Consider the following 15,175-nt stretch of genomic DNA (forward strand, 5'->3'; position numbering starts at 1 on the left):
CATAAAACAGGGAACAGATTGTTTTCCCTGCAGTTGATTTGTTGCAAACAAGGAGCAGCAAAAGCAGAGTTGAACTGCACAACAGCTGGTAGGAAAGACAACAAGGTCTGCAAAGCTTGTAATTTGTTATCAGTGTTGCATGCACTACTGGTAGTCGTGACGAATAAGACCCATTCAGGAGACAAGCTGGGTGTCTGCATCATTGTTTATAAGTCTATGGTCTCTCTTTCAACCCCGGAGTTTTCAAAGTAAAACAAGGCCTGCGGTGTTTCCAAAAGTCTCTGTTTTAGGGTTAAATGGAGTATGGATGCCAGGCATGAATGCAGCAAAAGTGATGTAAATTAAAGTAAATTAAACTAAAAAAAATAGCAGTGTGGATGTAGCCTAAGTATTAGGTCTACATAACCAAGGACGAGAAGAAATTAGGAATCCTGAATTACAGATATCGACCCCAAACCTCTGAAAGTAGTAAAGTTTTAGCACAGGATTTACAGTGAACACATTTGCCACTCTTGCCAACACTTTTTATGATGAGGACAAAAGTGCATGCACCTGAGGCAAAATTAGACACTATTTTCCAAAAGGAAATAACAATGAAATGATTCACAAGCCAAAGATACAGCGAAGACCCAGTTTATAAGCACCAGGGGGCCTGTGGTTCCCCAGTCACTACCATTATGCTAATGGAGAGCCCTTTCTGAATGCACTTATGCATACCCTATAGTACCACAAGACCCCATGGATGGAGGGTGGCATGCAAGTTCTAGCCTCTTTCCCCTCCTCTCTCTAATGGGAGCTGAAGACAACTAGGACTACTTTAATCAGGTCTGAGTCCAGTGTGGCCAGTCTAGTCTGATGGGGGCTGAGTGGTGCATGGACTATGTTAAGGGTTCACTGCTCACTGATGAAACAGCTTCACTTCCAGGGCGAGTTCAGGCAGACCACACTCTTACTCAGCCTGGCAGGAGGAGCACATATGCCCTGTTTTGTTTTGCTTTAACACTGTCCGTTTGCAAGAAATGTTTCGGCGTTGTGATAATTCAGTACAGAGGGCAGCACATTTGGCAAACTCCCAGATATTCTCTTTACTGAGCTTTGACTCGACCATAGAAAACACAACTGCTACTGCTTTTTCTCCCTGGGCATTTGACAATAAAAAGCACACTGGATTGTTTTAGCAGCTTCTTTAATTATTTCTGAACCTTGACCTTAGAGAAGAAACATATCTTGTATGTGCAGGGCTACCTTGACGCCATGTCAGACAAACCCCCCTCCCAAAAACTTGCATGTTTGCAGTGCACCCCCCCCACCCCCGACAAACCCGAGACTCAGCACTGAGACCTAACAAGCTGGGCCTTTTCAAACACACATGCACATTTGCAGAATAGATAAAATCCCTGTTAAATAATAAATGTAACTCTGATGTATGTTGTGAATATTGTTCGGCTGAGGGGTACGATCGCGTGCCACTAACTGGCCCGCACCGAGCTCTCACTCTGGTTCTCATATATGCACAAACCATAAGCACACCTCATTCCAAAATGCGACAGAGGCTGGTGTGCACCAATGGAGGAAGTATAAATTATTCAAGTGGAATATTATTCCAAAAAGGTCCATTCCCATCTGATCATGATTCCCAAGGCAGACGTAGGAATCACAGTTCAGTTCTTCTGCATGCAACTAATAGGTTCAGGACATTCAGTAAGATTGTTGTGTATATTAAGCCATTGAGATCCACTTCTCAATGTACATATTGCATTGCTTTTCAGTGCCTTGGGGGGGGTATAGGGGCAACTTATTGCGACCAAAAAAACCAAACAAAAACATTTTTGTATTTCTTATTAACCCAATTTAAGCACACTCATTTCATTCAGCTCAGCATGAGAGTCTCTGCTGCAATTTACTCTTATTCACTGTCAGATTTCTCTCCTTTCACTGTGTTTGCGTCTGTGTAGCTCCTCCCAGAAACACAGAGCAGAGGAGAGACAGGTTGTCGTTACGTTAAGTGCAATAAAAGCTTCCCAACAAGTGTTAGAGAACCGAAGATGGAAAGACATCGACCCCAAATGCCTGAAAGTCAGGCCAAAACATCCATGTTTTATTTACACTGTATTGAATGAGTCAGGTTAGTTGTTTCTCCTATGAGTTCTTTTCACTATTGGCTTTTCTCTGATCTTTGGTACCAAGTATTATTTGAGACTCGGGGAACGAGATATACGACCAGGCATGGAATACAAACAAACATATAAACAAATACACAGACAAGCCCTGAGGCCCGGGTCTCTGTCTAATTCGCTCTGCTTTCTACAATTCTTTCTTTCCCTCCCTTTTTATTTCTCTCTCAATAAGACGGTTTGGTGCCTCTAAGGAAAAGCCCTCATTTTAATTAGACCTGACCTGAGAATCACTTAACTGCTCCTCTCCGCTTACGCCTCCCCCCTCCTCTCCAAGCCTTCGCTCTGTTCCTCACATAGGTCCATTAACACCCTTCCCTCGGCACCCACAGGCTTCAACAGGGGGCAGACACAGGCGTTGTCTTAAAGACGTTTTGAGGACATGCCAAGAAACATTAACCTACTCCATACACCTCCCTCGGACTCTTTCGGTTTGCCTTCCTCTTCTCCTAAAGACTTCTTCTACTCCGCACAATTGTCATCTTTATTCCCTTGTTCTACTCCCTATTTGCTTCCCCTCCTCTCAACTAGAGGGTTTACTCAATTGCCTAACGCCAAGTTCATGTTATGTGAGATGGAAGGTCATTGGACACAAGTTGCAGAGTTTTTAATGTGAGGCTCACAAAAATGCATTGTATAGTCAGTCTAACACTGTATCTAATAAAGAAACACAAAGCAGCCATGTTTGTTTGCTTTTTGTGGCACTGGGCTGCCTGAGTGGAAGCCTGAGTCGATAAAATTCAATCCAGGAAGTGTAGCTTGACTGACATATCCATGAGTCTCATTGTCAATCACACGCCAAAACAACGCAGTGAACAAAAGCCGTTTTTACAATTCACAATGGCAAAGTCACTGCAGCAATTATTCATCTTTCCTTGCAGTGACTGCAGGATAAACACCACGAGAGCTGTTCTCGTTAATGAGTGATCTACTGGGAATGTTCATGTATTTGAAAGGCTACCACAGTGTATTGACGGATGAGCTACACTGCACTGTGTTTCAGCCAGGTTGAATGGTTTTGCCAGATGATCCAACTTTTTTTTTGGCCAGTGCCCTCTGTGTTTGGACCCTGCTGTGCCTCTTTGTGATGAATGAAGGAGGAGGCTAAGGTTGGTTTGTCTTATTCAATGTGAAGCCAGATATACAGAAGTTTGTGATTCCAGCTCAGATGCTGGTGTGAACTGGATTTACTGTCAGAAACTGTGAACTGCAGTAACCCTGGAAACATCATTATATGCAATCCTCCTCTCTTCCATCTTTCTTATGAACTCTCGTTGCGGCCTTGTAAGCTGGTCTGGACTCCTTTAACTTCCTTTTAAACCTTTTAGATAGGTTTTAGTATTGTTATTTATTTACTGTTTGTTTTTAAAAAAAATCTATTTATGTGTATTGTGAAGCAGTATTGTGATAATAAACTTCTTGACTTGACTATACTGACTTCAAAATACCAAAAACCAAAACCAAACAAAAAAACATTAAAGCAGAAGTAAGCGATCTGGTTGTTTTGGCCAACTTTCTGTCAGCCGATGGAGTTAGCAGTCCCCGCACCACATGCACGCGCATCCCTTGGCGTGCACACACAGAGAGGACCGCCCCTTTATGCCGTTCTCTCTCCTCATTGGATAAAGGTTGCAGGATACAAGGAAAGTTTTCTCCTCGGCTTACAGCAGAGCAGAGTGACTGACAGACCCGTGTTTCGGACCAAACACTCTATATAAGTGACTGCCGTCGGAAGATATAACTATTTAAGACTTATATTAACACAAACATTCCGCCTACTTCTGCTTTAACATAGAACTGAAAGTTCTCAAAGGCTACAAAGTTTTGCCTCCTCAGACTTCAGAGCCACGGTGACATAGTTTGTCAGTGCAACAAACACCTCCAAAAAGCTCCTCTAAGACAAGACTAATTTGACACAAATCCCCGTCTTATACTGTATTTGACCCTGTGACCTGCCTCCAGCACCCCAGCACCCCACAGGCACATTGCCTGTCAGTTTAAAGGGTCAGACAGAGGTAAGGACAATGTAATTGCGTACCATCTGCATTCTTCAGAACTTCATCCTCAAAGCATCTCGAATTGTGAAACTACTCACAGAAGCCTGGTGTCGGCTTAATATGAGTGAGAGGGAAAAAATTCCCACACATATGCATGTTTAAGAAAGTTTATGTCACAGGTGGTGCGTGCTTGCGTTTCTCAATCAGTATGTGCTCACGAATGTAAATATCTTCATGTGTGGGAGCGAAAATTGTTTGTGTATGTGTCTATGAGTATGTGTTAATCTTGTCTAAACACCTAACACTCCCCCTACCTGCTCAGACAGGGCCATGGGTTAACTCTGGCCTCGGGCCTCATGGCTAATAACTGCTCATCAACCGCAGCTTGAACTCTCGGAAATGTCAAACCGATACCATGGCAACCTTATCAAGGAGCCGTCAGAGCCTTGATAATGGTGGTGAGTTTCAGGTTGGGAAGTAATATCAAAAAATGATCAAATTATGAAAAAAAATATTATTACAATTAACTACATTCATGAGAAACAAAAGCTGCAATCTGCGCGATGCCAAACAAGTATTTTTCCGCGTTCCTGGTGTGCTAGGTGATCGAGGTGTGAGTCAAACAGCAGTTAAGAAATTAGTCGTCAACATGACTCCATGTGCAGTTGGGATGACATGTAGCTGCCTGACCCAGCTGGTGAGCACCTAGTGCTGTCAATCACCTGTCATTAACAATCATCGTATCACAAATTAATCCAGATAGATGATATGCAAAGAGAGGGTAAATTTCCTGCTTTTCAAACGTTAAAAAGGAGTCAAAAGTTGAGAAGAATATAGCAGCAGGAGAAGTGCTTTACCTCCACCGTGATGGATGTGCGAAGGAGGCCAGACTGAGCACTGCAGAACAAACTCAGTCAGAGAGTGTTGTATTATGTGGCTTCAGGCAGAGGAGTCCTGTAGCTTGAGTAAATGAGGTGATTAGCAGGGATGGTGTGGGCTGTCACATGTCAGACACTGGGCTTAGACTCCAATCAGCGTGTCATTTGTCAATCAAAGGCCCACCGAGGCAGTTGACCAACAGGTCAAACACGGTATACGATGAGTCACATAGTCGGAGCACAACGGTGGTCCTGTATGTGATCTAAAAACCCAGCTATGGCTCTGCAGCTATGGCTCTGCAGCTATGGCTCTGCAGCTATGGGTGACGCCAACAATGCACTCATACCTTTGTGACATCTCCATCTCGGGTGATTTAACCCTTAATGACAGCCAATTGCAGTCCCAGAGAAGACAACATGAGAACATAATAGTGCATTAAAATGAATAATGACTAATATATGTTTTGATTGATTTAGTGCATAACTGATGACATGATACAATGTTCTCTGGGAAACTCCCTGCTACATAACCCATGTGTCACGACCAAGGAGCGTGATTGACATTTCATATTATTGCTCTCTTGTGTCAACAATCAAAATTGTGAAATTTTCTTATCATGCTATGTTCTGAGGGCATCACAGGAGCATGGACCGCATTCAACAAAAAAAAACTCCAGTAAAGCTCTTTAAACAAGGAAGACAGACAAAGCCTGGTCTTAACAGTGTGCTGCCTGGATATATGACATGGTATCCAGGCCGCTAAGGGCTTCAAGGATTCTGTAGGCTGTGCCCCCCTGGCCTGCTCAATACAGAGGCCTAATTAAAAGACCATTGAGGATAACCACCTTGACTTTTATGGACCTTATAAATCTATACTGGAGTGGCCTATTTGGGGGGTCAGAGAAAGGGGGTAGGTGGAGGCGATGCAGACAGGAGAAAGAGTGAGAGGGATGGTGCAGGGCTGGCAGAAAATGAGAAGGGGATGACCGTCGAATGTGGTGAGGTATGGTGGGGGTTGGCATTCCTCTTGTCCCTTTCACCTCCTGCCTGAGACAATAGAACTCACTAAGAGCCAAGGACCAGAGGGTGTGATAAGGTAATGATAATGTAATGAGGACCAATCATGAGCCTGAGCTAAGAGGAGGGCCCCTTAATTTGTCTCTAGAGTGGTAGTTCAGTGACAGATTGATTGCTCAGAGTGAGAGTAATCATGTGACACATGCAAAATGGAAGTATCTTTGACAGGAAGAGGCTGAATAATCATAAATCAAAAATGGATGAAGAAGTGTAAAGGCCTCTATTCTACATGAGTCTAAAAAGGTCACGCCTATCATCAGATTTCAAGCTATGATGCAAAAAAATCTAAATAAAAAAATTAACAATCATCTCTAAAGAAAACAATAAAACACCAACAGATTAAGTCTTCAAACCTCACTCCAAGGCATCTCAGAAAATAATTTGGAAATGACTGAATGCAGATACAAATTAGCTTATAGACAGTTTAAAATACACCTGCTGCGTATCTGTTCCAACAGGTCACTGCTGTTCCAGGCTAGGAAGTGAATGAGCTGCTAGAATTTTGTGATGCTGTAGTAGTAGTAGTAAGTAGTGTATATTGATGCCAAACCTAATTTCGTTGCATAGAAATATGCAAAGACAATAAAGTCTCTCTCTAGAAAGAATGGGCAGCATCTAATGTGCATTGTGTTGTTGATTTGAGAGATACTGCGGCTTATTGCAGCTGCTTACTTTCTGTCCAGCATAGTAAATGGCTGTGATCTGTCATCACTAGTTATTTCAAAATACTTCAAAATACTGTAGAATACCAGAACTAACTTTCAACTTAGCTGCCACCAGTATTTTTTCCATTGCATATTCAAGCATATAGATAGAAATCTTTCACACTCGGTTGCCTCCTGGAGAAAGTGTGGCAGCAACAGTGTATAATCAATAGCTTCACCTTTGATTTTGCCACCCAATAACAGATAAAAGGTAACGCAGGTTGACAGAACTTGGCTTACGTGAGAGACTATCATCAGCACTTAATTTCAACACCGCTATGAACAAGATGAATGGAACAAATGTAATGGCTTTCTTAATAAATAATTGCTGCGCCTAAATTCAGCTCTTGTTTTAGGTTAATGGTTACATGGCAAGCTTCAAAAATACATTAGAGAAGTAGAATTGGGGCAACAAAACAAAAATATATAACTGACAAACAGCACTTAAAATACAACAACAGGGGTGGACCAGTGAACACCTATGTTTTGTTTATAGAGTAAACCCTGGGGATGCTAAGTGACCCAGACAACCTACCTCAATGCTGAACTGTTTTCTCTTGAGCTTAAAGGCCAGGTCCTTGTGGTCAGGGAGCTGACTCGCCAGACAGTTCAAGTGAGGTACCTGGCGTACATGTAGCAGGCCTGTGAAGGACAGAGAGGGCAGACTGAAGCTGGAAGTTCTTACAAATACAACAAATAAATGACAAATAACTTTTTGCTGAGTGTGAATTGTAAAATATGTAAGAGCTGTATTCCTCTCCCAGATTTCATGGCACACATGCAGAGTGTGCCATGAATCACAACTTAATACAACTAAGAATTTTTTTGTTCAGTTCATTTTATTTATTGTCCCCTGGGGGAAATTAGTTTTTTACTCAGTAAACCTATTATCTCACTCTGATTTCATATACTAATGAACTGTTTTGTTAAACACATTAAACAGATGGCTTAATTAGTTTTAAATGCAACAAGATATTTCTGTTTAACTGTAGTAACTGCAAAAAGTTATGAATGATAAAACCTTCAAATAAGTTTTATGGTAACTAAAGGTAGCCATTTTTTTCTTTGTCTACAGAAACATGTTTTCCCTTGAAGCAAGTTTCACAGTTAGCGTCTTAAAAGAAAGCTTTCAGAGATCCACCATTATAAAGTGCATTTGTGAAAATTGTGATTTGAAGGAAACTCATCTACATGAGTGACTAGAAAGTTGGTTTAGTAATAAAATTAGGACAAAGGAGTTAACAAACTGGTATTTACAGATGACAGTGTTTGCATCAAACATCACACTTACAGTCTATGAAAATGTCTATATCTTAAGTCCTATTCTCTTATTTTTTCCCTATTTGCTGGAGCATGGGTGACTGTTAAGGAAAATTTCCAACTATTAGAGACACATTAGAACAATGAAGGACAGGGGACAAATAGAAATGGGGGCCTTTGCTTTAGGGTCCCCAGAATACTTTGTTTCAGATTTTCCTTTGACCATAAAGTTACATTTTCATAAAACTGGAAAAATACTGGAGAAGTGGAGTGGTATAAATGAGCGTGAGAGAGAGAAAAGAAGAGATCGAGGGAGTAATGGAGAAAGGGAGACAGACAGAGAAAGTGGGGGATGGTGGGTTCTCTCCTCTGTGCACTTGGGTGATTTCCCCTTGCCTGATTTGCAGTGACAGGCTTCCCAGCATGCTTTGAGCAGCCCTGAACTGTGCCGCAAACACGCACGCACGCGCATCCGCACGCTCTCTCACACTCGTACCAGATGCGTTTGCACTCATGAACACACATCAAAACAGTCATACACATAAATGTATTTCATAACCCAACCAGAATTTCACTGGCTGGTTAAACACAGGGCAAATATATTTTGAACAACACATTCAAATGACATTAATTGCGAATTCCAAAGGACATTTTTGTAATTCATTCATACAATAAAAACCAAATTATTCGCTAAAACACGCATATGTTTACAAGCCACCTTGCTTTTCAATGCAGAGGAATGCGATCACTATGGGACATGTTATCTAAATAAAACATTCTGTTGGATGAAACCAAAACCTGCCATTGAGTGTTTTTACTCCTCATCTCTTCATCTGTCACAACCAGGGCTGTCTAACCCATGGAGGGGAGGGAGTGGGGAAATGAGAGGAATAGTGCAAGAGTGAGTGGGAGAGTTCGAGAGGCACAGCTAAAAATACCCCACTCGCTTAAACTGACCTTTATGCGTGGAGAGTGTGATAGAGTGATAGAAAAGAAGGAAACAAGAGGGAGGAGGAAGAAATGATAAAACTGAACAGAAAAAGTGACGGTGAGGACTGGGAGAGTAGAGGGAGGCAAACAACAGTGCCCTGCTTTCCTCTTTTCTTCATCCCCTTCTCTCCATTTGTCCCTTAACCAGTGTCCTCTTCCCCTACTGAAAGCCTTGCCCTCCATTTATTAGCAGAGCATGCTGGCCATGGAGACATTGAGCGAGGGACAGAGAGATAGAGGCAGAGAGGAAGAGAGAGTGATGGTGAGAATATCGATTCCCCAGTGTTGGTCTGCTCTGCTCCAGAGCCTCAGGGGTATGGGACAAGGGATGGGACTAGGGATGGAGAGGGGGCGAGGCGAGAGGGAGAGAGGCTCTGCTGGAGGGGGGGTGGGGGGGAGAGAGAGGCAGGGATGGTGGGGAGGTGAGGGTGCGAGGGAGAGGGGGTACAGCGTGGCAGCTGAATCCCCCCCGGCCTGTCTACTGAGGAGCACGTCTGATTGAGCAGCAGCACACTAACACGCACTGACAGCCTGGCCTGCAAGGGGGCTGCCCTGCCTCCATCCACAGCCCAGCCCCAGCCTTAATGCACTGCCTGTGTGTGTGTGTATGTGCGCACACGCGTGTGTGTGTGTGTGTGTGTGTGCGTATTTGATGGAAAAGAGACAGAAAGATAAGCGAGTGTGTGTGTTCTTACCATGGTAATCTTTGTAGAGTGGGTTGGTCTCTCTCTCAGAGCCTTTGAATGATTCCAGTGCTATGGCATTGTCACATAGCCTGGTAATGCTGCCCATTAGAGCTCTGTCCTGTAGGATCAAGGGAGAGAGGGGGAGAGGGTGAGGGAGAGAGAGATGGAGAGAGAGAGAGAGGGAGAGAGAGAGAAACATGAGCAGGTAATTAAAAGCCTCCTGACGGGCCATCAGTGTTGCAATTAAATTAGGTCATCATTTCCCACGGCCAGGTCATTTCTGCCCATGGCTTAGGTGAGGGTGATGAGGTATGGAGGAGAAAGAGCACTGACAGAGGTGACACAGGTGATGTTGGGGGGAGACACGTGGACACACACCTTACATCGAGCACCCATCTGCAAAAAGAGGCATGGGGAACAGTCAATGAGCAACACACTCAAACTGTTGTACTTGGTGCAGACGCTCAAACCTGCACACACAGCAGGGGAGGACTGAGAAGTGGGAGAAGCAAGAGAGGCTTGATGATGAGAGCTCCCCCTACTGGTTAGGTCAGTGACTTGACAAAGAGGGAGGATAAATCAGGGGTGAATACAGTGGATGTGGAGAATGAATGAGAAATATACAAAAGGATGGAGGCAGAGGGCAAAGGGAGTGGAGGGGAGGGAGAAGGAGGGACACTGGGATGGAGGGAGAGAGGGAGTCCTGCATTATTAATCCTTTTGCCTCTTGAATCATTCACATCCTTCTCTCTGTGTTGGCTGCCACCGCCTAATGCAGTTTTCATGCCTTCATGTCTTTTCCCCACTCTTTCTTCCTTTTCATTTTTGTCCTACTTTTAAAGTAGGCATATACCACCAGTCAGTACCACCGGCACTTACAGGGTACCTGAGGTCACTCACAAGGAGCAATTAAAGCCAGTGTAAGAGTTTGAATATGACAAATTATTCAAAAACATCAATGGTACAATATTGCCGGTAGTGTCTGTGTGAGAAACAGCCATTTAAAACTTTATCTGTGCCAGTCTGTTCTAGTCATAATAACTCCCCCTTTGTGTACTAACAGATAAACAGATATGGCTCCGTGGAAAAGAGGAAAAGTTTCAAAGACAGAGGCGTCCAGAGTGTCCACACAGGGCTATTCAGTGTTGTGGCAGCAGGGCAGAATGAGGTCAGGAAGACATGCACATGGCTCCACAGCTCCTTTCAAGTTCAAGGAGGTGATCAGGGAAAAGCTCACCTTACACCAGAGCTTGTTTTTTTTTGTTTTTCTGCACATGTATTCATACTTGATAAGGGCCTGAAACAAGAGACGGTCCAGTTCTGTACGGAAAGTCAATGCCGGCTCAATTAGCTCAGATTCCATCAGTGTAAATCCCGTGAACACCCTGAGCCTCAGCTGACGACCACTGACATGTCAAAGGGAGGGCCCAGCATTTATCTTACCCTGACTAGGCAAGTGGGTAGCTCATGACTTGACAGGGCTCACCCAGTTACTGATTAACCCCATTTCATTTTTCCCGCAGTTGTTTGGCTCAGCGGTGTACTGGTTCATCAGACATGTCACTGTGTACACACATGTGTTCAAACATTAGGCTGCAGATGTGTTATTCTACACTTAGACAATCCGCCCAGTTCAACGCAAAATTCAATACATCGCTCAGGGAGGCAGGGAATCTATACACAGTATGAGACAAAATAAATCTGCATCCCTCCCAAGCTTACAAATATTAACAGTGCTTTTTCCCTAACATGTGAATTCATATGCAAGAATAGACAGTACACCCCATTAAAGATGTAAAAATCACATTACATTATGATTATAATTATTATTATCTAATTAATCTATCACATGTTATATTATATCATCGATCTGACATATGTATATTTCAAAAAATACAATTAAAAATTGGACAAAATTTGAAAATTAATGTTGAAAATGCACATTTAAAACTCATTGAGTAACATAAGAAACAGCAATATTACTACACAAATGATAACTGCATGAAATGAATTACAGAATTCCAAAAACTTAAAAATAAAATCATACAAATTGGCAATAAATACGATGTATGTGTTTCCTGTAGAAGCTATAGACTCACACACTACTATACAGTATAGGATGATGTTGCTGTATTGCTCAGTAAACTTATAAACATAAACAATCAGACTTCAGGTACTGCTTTTTCATTACCATAAGGAAATCTTTAGCTAAACTTAACAATGTAGAGGGATTTAAGAGTAAACTTTGAATGACCAAATGTAACCAAAATAGATCAAGTGAATACTGATGTGAAGTATATAGTATACAGCCCCACCACCACCACACAGGGCTGTGGCACTAAACAGCTGTGCTTGACCAGTCCAAACACTGAGTCAAAATATTTGCATAGGTCAGGACACCACTTAGTCTGAGCAGCAGGTGAGGTGTACATGGATGCATTTTATGGAGGACTGTGCGTTTTCGTGTTTGTGTGTTTACTCGTGTGGATGGGTGTGGTAGCGGGAGATAGTATGATGGAGGTGGCCCGGGCTAGGACAAGCCTAATTAATGTTTCAGATGGACTGTGGCACTGGGCTGCTGTGAGGAGGCTTTCAGCGAGTTGCTCAGCTTCCCAAGCTGCTCAATAATGAATATAAAAGTCCAGTGTGGTCTCAGCCAGCTAGCCCACTGCTACTAGTCTAGACAGTCTTCCAAAGGCCACACTGTTAACTAAGCTACTAGCCAAGCAGAGGCAGAGAGATGCTCTGCTAACCTTTCAATTGAATTAACACACCAAACATGACGATGTCACTAACTTAAATCGAGCAGCTTTCACACGCCGACAACCTCAGATGATCGCTTTTCTCATGACAACATCATCAAGTGAGATTCACAGTGTTACTAATCATTTCATAGATGGCCATCTTAACAGCCTCTCATTACCTCCATGTTGGCTTAGTTACCCAACACCTGATTCAATCCAAAGTTTCCCCCCTCTCCTCCTCTTCCCCCGCTCATTCACTTCTCTCCCCAGGGTGGAGAAGGGGGAGGAGACAGATTAAGGGTTTGGAACCCAGGCCAGAGAGGGACAGGGGGACCGCTCCCACCACAGCTGACATCTGCTAGTTAGCCACTTTACCTTTTTTGACTAGGCCAAGGCCGCTGTGCACTCAGCATATAGGCCTGGAGCCAGAGCATGTTGTGACAACACAGCTGTTCTGAAAGTTAAGCATCGACCTATATCTTTGTATAAAAAGGCATCGCAGAAAACTCGCAGCTTCGATGCTCCCGAGAACGAGGACTATGAGGAAGTGGGTGTGTTTGAAGCGCGGCCCGAGATAAAACATTTTAGTCGAAAGTCTCAGATGGCTTTTCTGGTGAGTGTGCCTCTATGGTTGAGTGTTTGGGGGGAGGGCTGTGGTTTGCCATATGCCTCAGCAGATGACTCCACCTTCACACTGAGAGGCCAGACTGGACACAGACGCATGCACGCGGACTCGTACCCCCCACCCCCACCCCTCCGAACCACCCTCACATTCACCCTCACCCTCACCCACACACACACACACACACACACACACACACACACACACATGACTGCAAGGAGGGAGTTTTGTAAGAGAATATAATGCACACACAGACACACACTCTCATTGTGTACAGCTTTCAAGTAATTAAAGTCCAAATAAACAAACATAGATTTAGAGCCCTTTGAATGAAGTGTGCACTCGACTGGGTCTGTTGGGGGAGTGATGCGTGGAGGAAGAGGCCCCTCGCGGGCCGGAGCCAGACCAGGGTGACACTGAACCACAGGGTCAAGAGGAGGCCCCGCCACAAAAGACTTCGATCTTCGTGCCCCAATAATGAACAAGGCCACGCAAAAACTACAAGGATGAAAAATGAACTCACGTGCAAAGAAATCTCAAGTGACCATCACTGGCAAATTCAGCTCAATTCAAGTTTAGCGCTTTATCTACCCCTCAAGGTAAGTGCACAGGAGCCGTGCACATCATTATGTGTATTAAGCCGGCCGGCTGTCACCGATCAGATAAACTGTATTCTGAGAGATTGCTGATGCTCACAAACTCCGTCGAGTCGTTATCACGTGTCAGACGCCTTACCTGGATGAGATGCGAAGGTACAGTAACCACCGCCACTGACAGCGATGACCTCAGCAGAGCGCGCAGTCCGTAGAGAAAGGTAGTGAGGGCGTGGCGGTGTCTAGGGTTGTCATGGCAACTCAGGTCATCACCCCAAAGAGCTGAGCCAAGAGAGTGAAGCCCAATGCGCAGGATGTTGCGTGACTTTGACTACAAGAAAAAAAACAAGAGCAGGGGGGAGGGGGGGATTGAGGAAAACTTAAAATGTGTTAAAGAGTCTTGGACATGAGCAGTGTTCTCCTGAAGCAGAGCCACAACATCAAACTAATGCAATAACAGTTTGATTAAACTTAAAACTTAAAGTTCGGAGAGGGCGTTTGAAGATGAAAAGAAAACAGCTATTTGAAGTGTTTCAGAAAAAGGTGCTGCTGTCTTGGGTCGTATTCTCAAACTCTGGGGGAGAGCGACTGGACAGTCTGCTCACCAGCACAGACGATCGGAACACAGTGCCCAAACGTGACTGGACACAACTGCCCAATCACAGAGGCCATCTGACACACGCACAATGGACCTGTCAGACAGGCTTCCAATATGGCTGCCACCCAGAAACCCCAACACATTCTTGGCACCACAGCGATGCTCTGCAGCCAAGGGGGCCTGGGTAAGGGTGGAGTGCCTTCCCTTGAAACCCCCCACCACCCCACCACCCCACCCCACCACAAGAGATCAACGGTAACCCACTCTCATGAAGACAGAGAGAAAGTGGCCAAACAGTGGTGGGATATATATCACTGAAACACAGAGAATGGAGGAGCCTGTCCAAACTGTGAGAGGTTTTTAACCTTTAGTACAATTGCCTTTTATTTGGGTTTTTCTTCGGGATGGCTCCTGTTTACTGAGGTGAGAGCCAAGAGTGATTAACAAAGCTTGGCCTAAAATCTGCTCACTTCTCCCTTTTTTTTTCTTCTCCATGCTCCTTTATCCCTCCCCCTCCATTATCTCGACCCTCCCAAAATCTCCTCCGCCCAACTCCCCATCGCTTCCTCTCCCAACAGTATGACCTAAGCTTCGTTTGGATCTGAATCAGAATCACAAGCATCTAAGAAAAATAAACCCCATTGTTTCTGGGAGTTTTTCACAGTTGGCTCATAGTTTCCCGAGGGAGGACTCTCACAACACACACTCCAGGTTCATCCTCCTCTACATACAGTACATCATCAGTGCTGCATTACTATACCTTAGTATAGGCTACTTGAATATTACCGCAGTCCATGTGTGTGTGTGTGTGTCATTTTTGACTTTTCTTTGTTTGGCAGACTTTGCCTATAT

The 15,175-nt window shown here is 44.0% G+C and overlaps 1 protein-coding gene across 2 annotated transcripts in view; it reads right to left on the reverse strand.

Moving 5' to 3' along the window:
* The window catches only part of elp4 (elongator acetyltransferase complex subunit 4), a 51,323-nt gene that overhangs the window by 22,992 nt on the left and 13,156 nt on the right, over positions 1 to 15,175 (reverse strand). For both annotated transcript variants that reach the window (XM_085763221.1, XM_085763232.1), the window contains 3 exons: positions 13,868 to 14,056; positions 9,776 to 9,884; positions 7,366 to 7,472 (listed from right to left, as the gene is read on the reverse strand). In XM_085763221.1, coding sequence (XP_085619347.1) covers positions 7,366 to 7,472; positions 9,776 to 9,884; positions 13,868 to 14,056 — 405 coding nt within the window. The remainder of the gene's footprint in view (positions 1 to 7,365; positions 7,473 to 9,775; positions 9,885 to 13,867; positions 14,057 to 15,175) is intronic.

Source organism: Trachurus japonicus, chromosome 3 (assembly GCF_045865225.1).
Source record: "Trachurus japonicus isolate A0001 chromosome 3, Traja_1.0".
In the NCBI taxonomy this organism is placed as follows: Eukaryota; Metazoa; Chordata; class Actinopteri; order Carangiformes; family Carangidae; genus Trachurus; species Trachurus japonicus.